General features: G+C 43.5%; 1 protein-coding gene across 2 annotated transcripts in view; it reads left to right on the top strand.

Moving 5' to 3' along the window:
* The window catches only part of septin3 (septin 3), a 172,972-nt gene that overhangs the window by 149,806 nt on the left and 8,970 nt on the right, over positions 1 to 14,196 (top strand). For both annotated transcript variants that reach the window (XM_072491975.1, XM_072491977.1), the window contains 2 exons: positions 8,770 to 8,865; positions 13,433 to 13,529. In XM_072491975.1, the coding sequence (XP_072348076.1) occupies positions 8,770 to 8,865; positions 13,433 to 13,529 (193 nt within the window). The remainder of the gene's footprint in view (positions 1 to 8,769; positions 8,866 to 13,432; positions 13,530 to 14,196) is intronic.

Genomic DNA, 14,196 nt, shown 5'->3' on the forward strand with positions numbered 1-14,196 from the left:
TATTGTAGAGTATTGTAGTGAGTATTGTATTGTAGAGTATTGTGGTGAGTATTGTATTGTAGAGTATTGTGCAGAGTATTGTATTGCAAAGTATTGTGGAGAGTATTGTATTGTAGAGTATTGTGGTGAGTATTGTGTTGTAGAGTATTGTGGTGAGTATTGTATTGTAGAGTATCGTGGTGAGTATTGTGTTGTAGAGTATCGTGGTGAGTATTGTATTACAGAATATTGTAGAGATTATTGTGTTGTAGAGTATTGTGGAGAGTATTGTATTGTAGAGTATTGTGGTGAGTATTGTATTGTCGAGTATTGTGCAGAGTATTCTATTGTAGAGTATTGTGGAGAGCATTGTATTGCAGAGTATTGTGCAGAGTATTCTACTGTAGAGTATTGTGCAGAGTATTCTATTGTAGAGTATTGTGGAGAGTATTGTATTGCAGAGTATTGTGGAGAGTATTGTATTGCAGAGTATTGTGGTGAGTATTGTATTGTAGAGTATTGTGGAGAGTATTGTATTGTAGAGTATTGTGGTGAGTATTGTATTGTAGAGTATTGTGGTGAGTATTGTATTGTAGAGTATTGTGGAGAGTATTGTATTGCAGAGTATTGTGGTGAGTATTGTATTGTAGAGTATTGTGGTGAGTATTGTATTGCAGAGTATTGTGGTGAGTATTGTATTGTGGTGAGTATTGTGTTGTAGAGTATTGTGGAGAGTATTGTATTGCAGAGTATTGTGATGAGTATTGTATTGTAGAGTATTGTGGTGAGTATTGTATTGTAGAGTATTGTGGAGAGTATTGTATTGCAGAGTATTGTGGAGAGTATTGTATTGTAGAGTATTGTGGAGAGTATTGTATTGCAGAGTATTGTGGAGAGTATTGTATTGCAGAGTATTGTGGAGAGTATTGTATTGTAGAGTATTGTGGAGAGTATTGTATTGCAGAGTATTGTGGAGAGTATTGTATTGCAGAGTATTGTGGTGAGTATTGTATTGTAGAGTATTGTGGTGAGTATTGTATTGTAGAGTATTGTGGTGAGTATTGTATTGTAGAGTATTGTGGAGAGTATTGTATTGCAGAGTATTGTGCAGAGTATTCTACTGTAGAGTATTGTGCAGAGTATTTTATTGTAGAGTATTATAGAGAGTATTGTATTGTAGAGTATTGTGGTGAGTATTGTATTGTAGAGTATTGTGGTGAGTATTGTATTGCAGAGTATTGTGGAGAGTATTGTATTGCAGAGTATTGTGGTGAGTATTGTATTGTAGAGTATTGTGGAGAGTGTTGTATTGCAGAGTATTGTGCAGAGTATTCTACTGTAGAGTATTGTGCAGAGTATTCTATTGTAGAGTATTATAGAGAGTATTGTATTGTAGAGTATTGTGGTGAGTATTGTATTGTAGAGTATTGTGGTGAGTATTGTATTGCAGAGTATTGTGGAGAGTATTGTATTGTAGAGTATTGTGGAGAGTATTGTATTGCAGAGTATTGTGCAGAGTATTCTACTGTAGAGTATTGTGCAGAGTATTCTATTGTAGAGTATTATAGAGAGTATTGTTTTGTAGAGTATTGTGGTGAGTATTGTATTACAGAATATTGTAGAGATTATTGTGTTGTAGAGTATTGTGGTGAGTATTGTATTGCAGAGTATTGTGGAGAGTATTGTATTGTAGAGTATTGTGGTGAGTATTGTATTGCAGAGTATTGCGGAGAGTATTGTATTGTAGAGTATTGTGCAGAGTATTCTATTGTAGAGTATTGTGGTGAGTATTCTCTTGTAGAGTATTGTGGAGAGTATTGTATTGTAGAGTATTGTGGTGAGTATTGTATTGTAGAGTATTGTGGTGAGTATTGTGTTGTAGAGTATTGTAGAAGGTATTATGTTGTAGAGTATTGAAGAGGGTATTGTGTTTTAGAGGATTGGAGAGGGTATTGTGTTGTAGAGTATTGGAGAGGGTATGTTTTGTAGAGTATTGGAGAGGGTATGTTTTGTAGAGTATTGTAGAGGGTATTGTGTTGTGGAGTATTGTAGAGGGTATTGTTTTGCAGACTATTGGAGAGGGTATCGTGTTGTGGAGTATTGGAGAGGGTATTGTGTTGTAGAGTATTGGAGAGGGTATTGTGTTGTAGAGTATTGTAGAGGGTATTGTTTTGTAGAGTATTGGAGAGGGTATTGTGTTGCAGAGTATTGGACAGGGTATTGTTTTATAGAGTATTGGAGATGGTATTGTGTGGTAGAGTATTGTAGAGGGTATTGTTTTGTAGACTATTGGAGAGGGTATTGTGTTGTAGAGGATTGGAGAGGGTAATGTGTTAACATAGAACATAGAAAATACAGCACAGAACAGGCCCTTCGGCCCACGATGTTGTGCCGAACCTTTGTCCTAGATTAATCATAGATTATCATTGAATTTACAGTGCAGAAGGAGGCCATTCGGCCCCCTGTGTCTGCACCGGCTCTTGGAAAGAGCACCCCACCCAAACTCAACACCTCCACCCAACACCAAGGGCAATTTTGGACACGAAGGGCAATTTATCATGGCCAATCCACCTACCATCCACATCTTTGGACTGTGGGAGGAAACCGGAGCACCCGGAAGAAACCCACGCAGACACGGGGGGGACGTGCAGACTCCACACAGACAGTGACCCAAGCCGGAATCGAACCTGGGACCCTGGAGCTGTGAAGCAATTGTGCTATCCACAATGCTACCGTGCTGCCCTTAAAAACAAATAAATCTACACTATATCATTTTACCGTAATCCATGTACCTATCCAATAGCTGTTTGAAGGTCCCTAATGTTTCCGATTCAACTACTTCCACAGGCAGTGCATTCCATGCCCCCACTACTCTCTGGGTAAAGAACCTACCTCTGATATCCCTCCTATATCTTCCACCTTTCACCTTAAATTTATGTCCCCTTGTAATGGTTTGTTCCACCCGGGGAAAAAGTCTCTGACTGTCTACTCTATCTATTCCCCTGATCATCTTATAAACCTCTATCAAGTCGCCCCTCGTCCTTCTCCGTTCTAATAAGAAAAGGCCTAGCACCCTCAACCTTTCCTCGTAAGACCTACTCTCCATTCCAGGTAACATCCTGGTAAATATTCTTTGCACCTTTTCCAAAGCTTCCACATCCTTCCTAAAATGAGATGACCAGAACTGTACACAGTACTCCAAATGTGGCCTTACCAAAGTTTTGTACAGCTGCATCATCACCTCACGGCTCTTAAATTCAATCCCTCTGTTAATGAACGCGAGCACACCATAGGCTTTCTTCACAGCTCTATCCACTTGAGTGGCAACTTTCAAAGATGTATGAACATAGACCCCAAGATCTCTCTGCTCCTCCACATTGCCAAGAACTCTATCGTTAACCCTGTATTCCGCATTCATATTTGTCCTTCCAAAATGGACAACCTCACACTTTTCAGGGTTAAACTCCATCTGCCACTTCTCAGCCCAGCTCTGCATCCTATCTATGTTTCTTTGCAGCCGACAACAGCCCTCCTTACTATCCACAACTCCACCAATCTTCGTATCGTCTGCAAATTTACTGACCCGCCCTTCAACTCCCTCATCCAAGTCATTAATGAAAATCACAAACAACAGAGGACCCAGAACTGATCCCTGCGGTACGCCACTGGTAACTGGCATCCAGGCTGAATATTTGCCATCCACCACCACTCTCTGACTTCTATCGGTTAGCCAGTTCATTATCCAACTGGCCAAATTTCCCACTATCCCATGCCTCCTTACTTTCTGCAGAAGCCTACCATGGGGAACCTTATCGAATGCCTTACTAAAATCCATGTACACTACATCCACATGCTTGGTCACCTCCTCAAAGAATTCAATAAGATTTGTAAGACAAGACCTACCCCTCACAAATCCGTGCTGACTATCCCTAATCAAGCAGTGTCTTTCCAGATGCTCAGAAATCCTATCCTTCAGTACCCTTTCCATTACTTTGCCTACCACCGAAGTAAGACTAACTGGCCTGTAATTCCCAGGGTTATCCCTAGTCCCATTTTTGAACAGGGGCACAACATTCGCCACTCTCCAATCCTCTGGTACCACCCCTGTTGACAGTGAGGATGGAAAGATCATTGCCAACGGCTCTGCAATTTCATCTCTTGCTTCCCATAGAATCCTTGGATATATCCCGTCAGGCCCGGGGGACTTGTCTATCCTCAAGTTTTTCAAAATGCCCAACACATCTTCCTTCCTAACAAGTATTTCCTCGAGCTTACCAGCCTGTTTCACACTGTCCTCTCCAACAATATCGCCCCTCTCATTTGTAAATACAGAAGAAAAGTACTCGTTCAAGACCTTTCCTATCTCTTCAGACTAAATACACAATCTCCCGCTACTGTCCTTGATCGGACCTACCCTCGCTCTAGTCATTCTCATATTTCTCACATATGTGTAAAAGGCCTTGGGGTTTTCCTTGATCCTACCCGCCAAAGATTGTTCATGCCCTCTCTTAGCTCTCCTAATCCCTTTCTTCAGTTCCCTCATGGCTATCTTGTATCCCTCCAATGCCCTGTCTGAACCTTGTTTCCTCAGCCTTACATAAGTCACCTTTTTCCTCTTAACAAGACATTCAACCTCTCTTGTCAACCATGGCTCCCTCACTCGACCATCTCTTCCCTGCCTGACAGGGGCATACATATCAAGGACACGTAGTACCTGTTCCTTGAACAAGTTCCACATTTCACTTGTGTCCTTCCCTGACAGCCTATGTTCCCAACTTATGCACTTCAATTCTTGTCTGACAACATCGTATTTACCCTTCCCCCAATTGTAAACCTTGCCCTGTTGCACGCACCTATCCCTCTCCATTACTAAAGTGAAAGTCACAGAATTATGGTCACTATCTCCAAAATGCTCCCCCACTAACAAATCTATCACTTGCCCTGGTTCATTACCCAGTATTAAATCCAATATTGCCCCTCCTCTGATTGGACAATCTACATACTGCGTTAGAAAAGCTTCCTGGACAAACTGCACAAACACCACCCCATCCAAACTATTTGATCTAAAGAGTTTCCACTCAATATTTGGGAAGTTAAAGTCACCCATGACTACTACCCTGTGACTTCTGCACCTTTCCAAAATCTGTTTCCCAATCTGTTCCTCCACATCTCTGCTACTATTGGGGGGCCTATAGAAAACTCCTAACAAGGTGACTGCTCCTTTCCTATTTCTGACTTCAACCCATACTACCTCATTAGGGTGATACTCCTCGAACTGCCTTTCTGCAGCTGTTATACTATCTCTAATTAACAATGCCACGCCCCCACCACTTTTACCACCCTCCCTAATCTTATTGAAACATCTATAACCAGGGACCTCCAACAACCATTTCTGCCCCTCTTCTATCCAAGTTTCCGTGATGGCCACCACATCGTAGTCCCAAGTACCGATCCATGCCTTAAGTTCACCCACCTTATTCCTGGTGCTTCTTGCGTTGAAGTATACACACTTCAACCCATCTCCGTGCCTGCAAGTCCTCTCCTTTGTCAGTGTTCCCTTCCCCACTGCCTCATTACACGCTTTGGCGTCCTGAATATCGGCTACCTTAGTTGCTGGACTACAAATCCGGTTAACATAGAACATAGAACATAGAAAATACAGCACAGAACAGGCCCTTCGGCCCACGATGTTGTGCCGAACCTTTGTCCTAGATTAATCATAGATTATCATTGAATCTACAGTGCAGAAGGAGGCCATTCGGCCCCCTGAGTCTGCACCAGCTCTTGGAAAGAGCACCCTACCCAAACTCAACACCTCCACCCAACACCAAGGGCAATTTTGGACATTAAGGGCAATTTATCATTGGCCAATTCACCTAACCTGCACATCTTTGGACTGTGGGAGGAAACCGGAGCACCCGGAGGAAACCCACGCAGACACGGGGAGGACGTGCAGACTCCGCACAGACAATGACCCAAGCCGAAATCGAACCTGGGACCATGGATCTGTGAAGCAATTGTGCTATCCACAATGCTACCGTGCTGCCCTTAAGAACAAATAAATCTACACTATATAATTTTCCCGTAATCCATGTACCTATCCAACAGCTGCTTGAAGGTCACTAATGTTTCCGACTCAACTACTTCCACAGGCAGTGCATTCCATGCCCCCACTACTCTCTGGGTAAAGAACCTACCTCTGATATCCCTCCTATATCTTCCACCTTTCACCTTAAATTTATGTCCCCTTGTAATGGTGTGTTCCACCTGGGGAAAAAGTCTCTGACTGTCTACTCTATCTATTCCCCTGATCATCTTATAAACCTCTAAAGGTTTACCTGTAGAGTATAGGAGAGGGTATGTTTTGTAGAGTATTGGAGAGGGCATTGTGTTGTAGAGTATTGTAGAGGGTATTGTATTGTAGAGTATTGGAGAGGGTATGTTTTGTAGAGTATTGGAGAGGGTATTGTGTTGTGGAGTATTGTAGAGGGTATTGTTTTGTAGACTATTGGAGAGGGTATTGTGTTGTAGAGGATTGGAGAGGGTATTGTGTTGTAGAGTATTGGAGAGGGTATTATGTTGCAGAGGATTGGAGAGGGTATTGTGTTGTGGAGTATTGTAGAGGGTATTGTGTTGTAGAGTATTGGCGAGGGTATTGTGTTGTAGAGGATTGGAGATGGTATTGTGTTGTAGAGTATAGGAGAGGGTATGTTTTGTAGAGTATTGGAGAGGGCATTGTGTTGTAGAGTATTGTAGAGGGTATTGTATTGTAGAGTATTAGAGAGGGTATGTTTTGTAGAGTATTGGAGAGGGTATGTTTTGTAGAGTATTGGCGAGGGTATTGTATTGTAGAGTATTAGAGAGGGTATGTTTTGTCGCGTATTGGAAAGGGTATTGTGTTGTAGAGTATTGGTGAGGGTATTGTGTTGTAAAGTATTGTAGAGGGTATTGTGTTGAGGAGTATTGTAGAGGGTATTGTGTTGCAGAGGATTGGAGAGGGTATTGTGTTGTAGAGTATTAGCGAGGGTATGTTTTGTAGAGTATTGGAGAGGGTATGTTTTGTAGAGTATTGTAGAGGGTATTGTGTTGTAGAGTATTGTAGAGGGTATTGTGTTGTAGAGTATTGGAGAGGGTATTGTGCTGCAGAGGATTGGAGAGGGTATTGTGTTGTAGAGTATTAGAGAGGGTATGTTTTGTAGAGTATTGGAGAGGGTATGTTTTGTAGAGTATTGTAGAGGGTATTGTGTTGTAGAGTATTGTAGAGGGTATTGTGTTGTGGAGTATTGTAGAGGGTATTGTGTTGTAGAGTATTGGCGAGGGTATTGTGTTGTAGAGTATTGTAGAGGGTATTGTGTTGTAGAGTATTGGAGAGGGTATTGTGTTGTAGAGGATTGGAGAGGGTATTGTGTTGAAGAGTATTGGAGAGGGCATGTTTTGTAGAGTATTGGAGAGGGTATGTTTTGTAGAGTATTGTAGAGGGTATTGTGTTGTGGAGTATTGTAGAGGGTATTGTGTTGTAGAGGATTGGAGAGGGTATTGTGTTGTAGAGTATTAGAGAGGGTATGTTTTGTAGAGTATTGGAGAGGGTATGTTTTGTAGAGTATTGTAGAGGGTATTGTGTTGTAGAGTATTGTAGAGGGTATTGTGTTGTGGAGTATTGTAGAGGGTATTGTGTTGTAGAGTATTGGCGAGGGTATTGTGTTGTAGAGTATTGTAGAGGGTATTGTGTTGTAGAGTATTGGAGAGGGTATTGTGTTGTAGAGGATTGGGGAGGGTATTGTGTTGAAGAGTATTGGAGAGGGCATGTTTTGTAGAGTATTGGTGAGGATATGTTTTGTAGAGTATTGTAGAGGGTATTGTGTTGTGGAGTATTGTAGAGGGTATTGTGTTGTAGAGTATTGGAGAGGGTATTGTGTTGTAGAGGATTGGAGAGGGTATTGTGTTGAAGAGTATTGGAGAGGGCATGTTATGTAGAGTATTGGAGAGGGTATGTTTTGTAGAGTATTGTAGAGGGTATTGTGTTGTGGAGTATTGTAGAGGGTATTGTGTTGTAGACTATTGGAGAGGGTATTGTGTTGTAGAGTATTGGTGAGGGTATTGTGTTGTGGAGTATTGTAGAGGGCATTGTGTTGTGGAATGTTGGAGAGGGTATTGTGTTGTAGACTATTGTAGAGGGTATTGTTTTGTAGACTATTTGAGAGAGTATTGTGTGGTAGAGTTTTGTAGAAGGTATTGTTTTGTAGAGGGTATTGTGTTGTTGAGTATTGTCGAGAGTACTATGTTGTCAAGCATTGTAGAGGGTATTATTTTGTAGACTATTGTGTGGTAGAAATTTGTAGAGGGTATTGTTTTGTACAAGGTATTATGTTGTAGAGTATTGGAGAGGGTATTGTGTTGTAGAGTATTGTAGAGGGTATTGTGTTGTAGAGTATTGGAGAGGGTATTGTGTTGTAGAGGATTGGAGAGGGTATTGTGTTGAAGAGTATTGTAGAGGGTATGTTTTGTAGAGTATTGGAGAGGATATGTTTTGTAGAGTATTGTCGAGGGTATTGTGTTGTGGAGTATTGTCGAGGGTATTATGTTGTTGAGCATTGTAGAGGGTATTGTTTTGTACAATATTGGAGAGGGTAATGGGTTGTAGAGTTTTGTAGAGGATATTGTTTAACCTGACAAATTGTTTCTTTGGATCTTATGCAAACAGCTTTATTCCTGCTGAGAATCTGTCTCCAATTCAGGGAGAAGTGAGGGGCACTGTCTGTGATTTGATTTTTTGCTCTTGTGATCTGTCAGGTTCGGAAGGAGCTGGAGGCAAATGCTATTGAGTTCTATCCGCAGCGAGAATTTGACGAAGACATGGAAGACAAAATTGAAAATGATAAGATCAGGGTGAGTAGGACCTCGTCTCAAGCTGAAACATAAACAGGTTTGTGTCGAGAGGGAGCTGGTTACAGTACGTCTCCTAAATAATTCTATGGAGTCCTGTGTTTGCTGGCAGAAAGTTTTTATTAACTATTTGTAACAATTTACAGATACACGGTAATTGGTACAGACAAAGTAACGGGCAACATGTCCCTGCTTAATGTTACACTTACCCTTTACCTGGGCTATCTGTATTCTTGTGTGGGTGGATCTGTCAGTCTAACATTAACCCTGTATGTGCCAGACCCTTGCACTATGTTATGTACAGGTGTCTGCAGGTAAGGTATGTACACATTGTATACAGGTGTGAGATTAAAACAGTTGCAGTATTTAAGATCCTGATTCATAGCAAATTCATGACCCCTGGATCTTGTGCACAAGTTACTGGGCCTGTAGCACAACTTGCTAAAACGTATAATTGTACAATTGATGTATTATGATGCAGGGTGGCCTGAGAACCACGCAACTCACCATAGCCTGGTTTACTGAGCGGCACAGTGGCACAGTCATTAACACTGCTGGCTCACAGCGCCAGGGACCTGGGTTCAATTCCGGCCTTGGGTGACTGTCTGTATGGACTTTTCATGTTCTCCCCATCTCTGCATGGATTTCCTCCGGGTGCTCCGGTTTCCTCCCACAAGATGTGCAGGTTAGGTGGATTAACCATGTTAAATTGTCCCTTAGTGTCCAGGAATGTACAGATTAGGTTATGGGGTTACGCAGATAGGGCGAGTTGAATGGGGGAGTGGACATGGGTAGGGTGCTCTTTCGGAGGGTATGTGCAGACTCGATGGGCCGAATGGCCTCATTCTGCACTGTAGGGGTTCTATGATATTGTGATGAATTGGGTGTCAATAAATCAGTCAACACATAGCAGGCTAGGGTGGCAATAACAAAATCCCACAACCCACCATTCAATTGCTCCCACAGGCTCTGCGTTGCAGGAGATATGCGAATGAAATTCCTTGAATAACGCTCAAACCCAGAGTCTACACAGTGGCCCAGACTTAAGGTTCTCTCTGTTTCATGATGGTCAGGATTTGTCTTCACAAATACCGTCTCCTCCTACACAGCAATCATGTTCAGAAACAATAGAACATAGAACATAGAAAATACAGCACAGAACAGGCCCTTCGGCCCACGATGTTGTGCCGAACCTTTGTCCTAGATTAATCATAGATTATCATTGAATTTACAGTGCAGAAGGAGGCCATTCGGCCCTTTGAGTCTGCACCGGCTCTTGGAAAGAGCACCCTACCCAAACTCAACACCTTCACCCAACACCAAGGGCAATTTGGACATTAAGGGCAATTTATCATTGGCCAATTCACCTAACCCGCACATCTTTGGATTGTGGGAGGAAACTGGAGCACCCGGAGGAAACCCACGCAGACACGGGGAGGACGTGCAGACTCCGCACAGACAGCGACCCAAGCCGGAATCGAACCTGGGACCCTGGAGCTGTGAAGCAATTGTGCTATCCACAATGCTACCGTGCTGCCCTTGAGAACAAATAAATCTACACTATATCATTTAACCGTAATCCATGTACCTATCCAATAGCTGCTTGAAGGTCCCTAATGTTTCCGACAAATAGGGCAGAGTTTTACTGCCCCCCTCCCTCCACAGTTTGAAGATGAGGGTGAGGGGGGTCATAAAATGTAGTAGGTGGTGTGATGAATGTGGAAATTGTGATATATTGTGTTTCGTGTTTGTGGCAGTAATGTTATTAAAACCCCTGGTTTAAAATACATACAGAATGTGTCTTCTACAGCTGTAATTGAGGAGTCATAAAAGGTGAAATAATGATCATTTTAACCATTTACTTGTTTACAGAGAGATGGCTAATGGGATATTGTTTTGATTGCTAGAGATTCCCTGGAGTGTAGATAATTTATGAGGGCTTGTATGTAGTCCCAGCTAAGCAGGTACTGGGACATCTTAGTGGGATACAGATGATAAATTTAATGGGAGAAGCCAAGTCTGTCTGTAGTTTTCCATTTTGCCAAATGCTGTTAGGTTAAGCAGAAGGATCTGACAAGCCAGAATGATTTCCAGGTTGTTCCTGAAAAGAGTCTCTCTCTCTCCAAAGATCTGCGTAGATCAGGAAGTCTCCGTGCCCATGTCTTTGAGCAAGAGTCCTCCCCGCATTCCACAGAACCTTTCATGTGCCTCCAACATTCTGCCTCCAATTGGACACCTCCACTGGGACAATTACCTGCCCTGGATCTTTTCATTGAGAACTGTCGACGGTATATTGGCCATCTTAATTTTTGTGCCCCACTCACCCATTCCAACCTCTCTCCTTCCAAACCTTCTGCTCTTCACTCCGTCAGGCTCAACCCCGACTTTGTCATCAAACCTGCCGACAAAGTGGGTGCTGTTGTCGCCTGGCGCACTGACCTCTACCTCGCAGAGGCTGAGCGCCAACTCACAGATACTTCCTCCTACCTCCCACTGGACCATGACCAGACCACTGAACCTCAAACCATTATCTCCAACACCGTTAGCGACCTCATTTCCTCCGGATGCCTTCCCCCTACGGCTTCCAATCTCATAGCCTCCCAACCCCAGACAGCCCACTTTTACCCACTTCAGATTTCAGACAAGCAAGTAACCTGTTTTACTAACTTTACTTATAAGTGGAATTTGAACTGTATTGGGTTGTTTGGTTGGAATATTTACAGTGAAGGTGTAGGGCATAAATTAAAGTTTTTTCAGTGATAATTGTAAAGCTATTTCTATGATAATGTGGTTAGTTCTGTGTATAAATTACAGCTTGTTTTAACATAAAAGATACCTATTGGTCAGAGCCATCGCTCCTGGGGTGAAATATCCTTTCCTCATAGCTTTACAAAGAGAAAAACATTTTTGGGGTTTTAATGTGGTATCCTAACGAAGGTTGGGATCTGGCCTGATATCCTCAAAGTGGCCCAACCCCACCTGTCTCCCATATTACTGCCAGTGTTGCCCCAGGGCCTATTAAGGCCCTTAAATGGTCAATTAATGGCCACTAAAGTGCCTGAGCCTTCCCTCTGCTATTTCCCCGTGACAGAGGGAGGCCGGCAGCGTTAGCTATGTGAGCTGATGTCGGGGAAGGAAGTGGGATAATTCCGTTGGGGGCCACTGTGCCTGTGGAGCACCCCCCCCCCCCCAACCCCAAGGTCAAACCCTCCTCAAACGCAGCTTCATCCTACCTCCCACTGGACCATGACCAGACCACTGAACCTCAAACCATTATCTCCAACACCGTTAGCGACCTCATTTCCTCCGGATGCCTTCCCCCTACGGCTTCCAATCTCATAGCCTCCCAGTCTCCCAAACCCACCCTCACTCCCCTCGTTGGGGCCTGCCAGCCAGACCTTTCCGATCGCCCGGACTTACGTTCAATATGCCTCCCCCCCCCCCCCCATTTGCTCGTCTCCTGCAGTCCCAGCAGTGGCCACCGCGAGAACCTGGCGCTGGTGGGACTACGGAGCTTCCGGCCATCTGATTGGCCAGCAGCTCTTTAAGGTGGGACTTCCTCTCCAGACTAGGGTGGAATTCTCACCCTAAGGCCATTAACGCCCCACCAAACATTAAACAGCTGCTGGACAGCCTGTAAGATGGGTCGGAAACCCCATACATAATATCCTGCCCGTGGAGACATAGAGAGGCCATTTAATCCCTTGAGTCTGTTCCATTGTTAAATAAGACTGACCTGCGATCCAGCTCCACATTTCCTTTTCCCCATATCCCTGAATAGCTGGATAGTAAAAATGCCCTTCAGCCCTCTCTGGTACAACTCAGTTCTAGTGAAGAATCTTTATCCAGAGCTCTTCCTATTACACATTTCTGATGTCCTAGAATACAAAACCAGGGATGTACTCGTGAGGCTGTATAAGGCTCTAGTCAGATCCCATTTGGAGCATTGTGAGCAGTTTTGGGGCCCGTATCTAAGGAAGGATGTGCTGCCCTTGGAAAGGGTCCAGGGGAGGTTCACAAGAATGATCCCTGGAATGAAGAACTTGTCGGATGAGGAACGGTTGAGGACTCTGGGTCTGTACTCGTTGGAGTTTAGAAGGACGAGGGGGAATCTTATTGAAACTTACAGGATACTGCGAGGCCTGGATAGAGTGGACGTGGAGAGGATGTTTCCACTTGTAGGAAAAACTGGAAGCAGAGGACACAATCTCAGACAAAAGGGACGATCCTTTAAAACAGAGATGAGGAGGAATTTCTTCAGCCAGAGGGTGGTGAATCTGTGGAACTCTTTGCCGCAGAAGGCTGTGGAGGCCAAATCACTGAGTGTCTTTAAGACAGAGATAGATAGGTTCTTGATTAATAAGGGGATCAGGGGTTATGGGGAGAAGGCAGGAGAATGGGGATGAGAAAAATATCAACCATGATTCAATGGCGGAGCAGACTCGATGGGCCGAGTGGCCTAATTCTGCTCCTATGTCTAATGGTCTTATGGATTTTGGATATTATTCTGGATTTTGTTGCGTAGTTATTTTTTATTATTTATTTGTGTTGTCTTTTTCTCACCTGACAGGAAACCATGCCACTCGCCATCATTGGCAGTGACACTGAATATCAAATAAATGGAAAAAGAGTATTGGGACGGAAAACCCCCTGGGGAATTATTGAGGGTGAGTCTGTCAATTGTAAAAGTTGTGGTGCAGATACAGCTCCCGGGTCGGATACATTCCCGTGGCCAGTGTCTCCCTCCTCAGCATTATCTGTCAACCTCACTTTCTGTTAACCGTGTCTGTCTCTCAAACTCCAAATCCTCCACATTCTTCCCCTCACTGTGTCGCAAAAGGTTGCTTTACAGCTGCAACAGGTGATTAGGAAGGCAAATGGAATTTTGTCCTTCATTGCTAGAGGAATGGAGTTTAAGACTAGGGAGGTTATGCTGCAATTGTATAAGGTGTTAGTGAGGCCACACCTGGAGTATTGTGTTCAGTTTTGGTCTCCTTACCTGAGAAAGGACGTACTAGCACTGGAGGGTGTGCAGAGGAGATTCACTAGGTTAATCCCAGAGCTGAAGGGGTTGGATTACGAGGAGAGGTTGAGTAGACTGGGACTATACTCGTTGGAATTTAGAAGGATGAGGGGGGGATCTTATAGAAACATATAAGATTATGACGGGAATAGATAGGATAGATGCGGGCAGGTTGTTTCCACTGGCGGGTGAAAGCAGAACTGGGGGGCATAGCCTCAAAATAAGGGGAAGTAGATTTAGGACTGAGTTTAGGAGGAGCTTCTTCACCCAAAGGGTTGAGAATCTATGGAATTCCTTGCCCAGTGAAGCAG

This window comes from Scyliorhinus torazame, chromosome 29 (genome assembly GCF_047496885.1).
Source record: "Scyliorhinus torazame isolate Kashiwa2021f chromosome 29, sScyTor2.1, whole genome shotgun sequence".
NCBI lineage: Eukaryota > Metazoa > Chordata > Chondrichthyes > Carcharhiniformes > Scyliorhinidae > Scyliorhinus > Scyliorhinus torazame.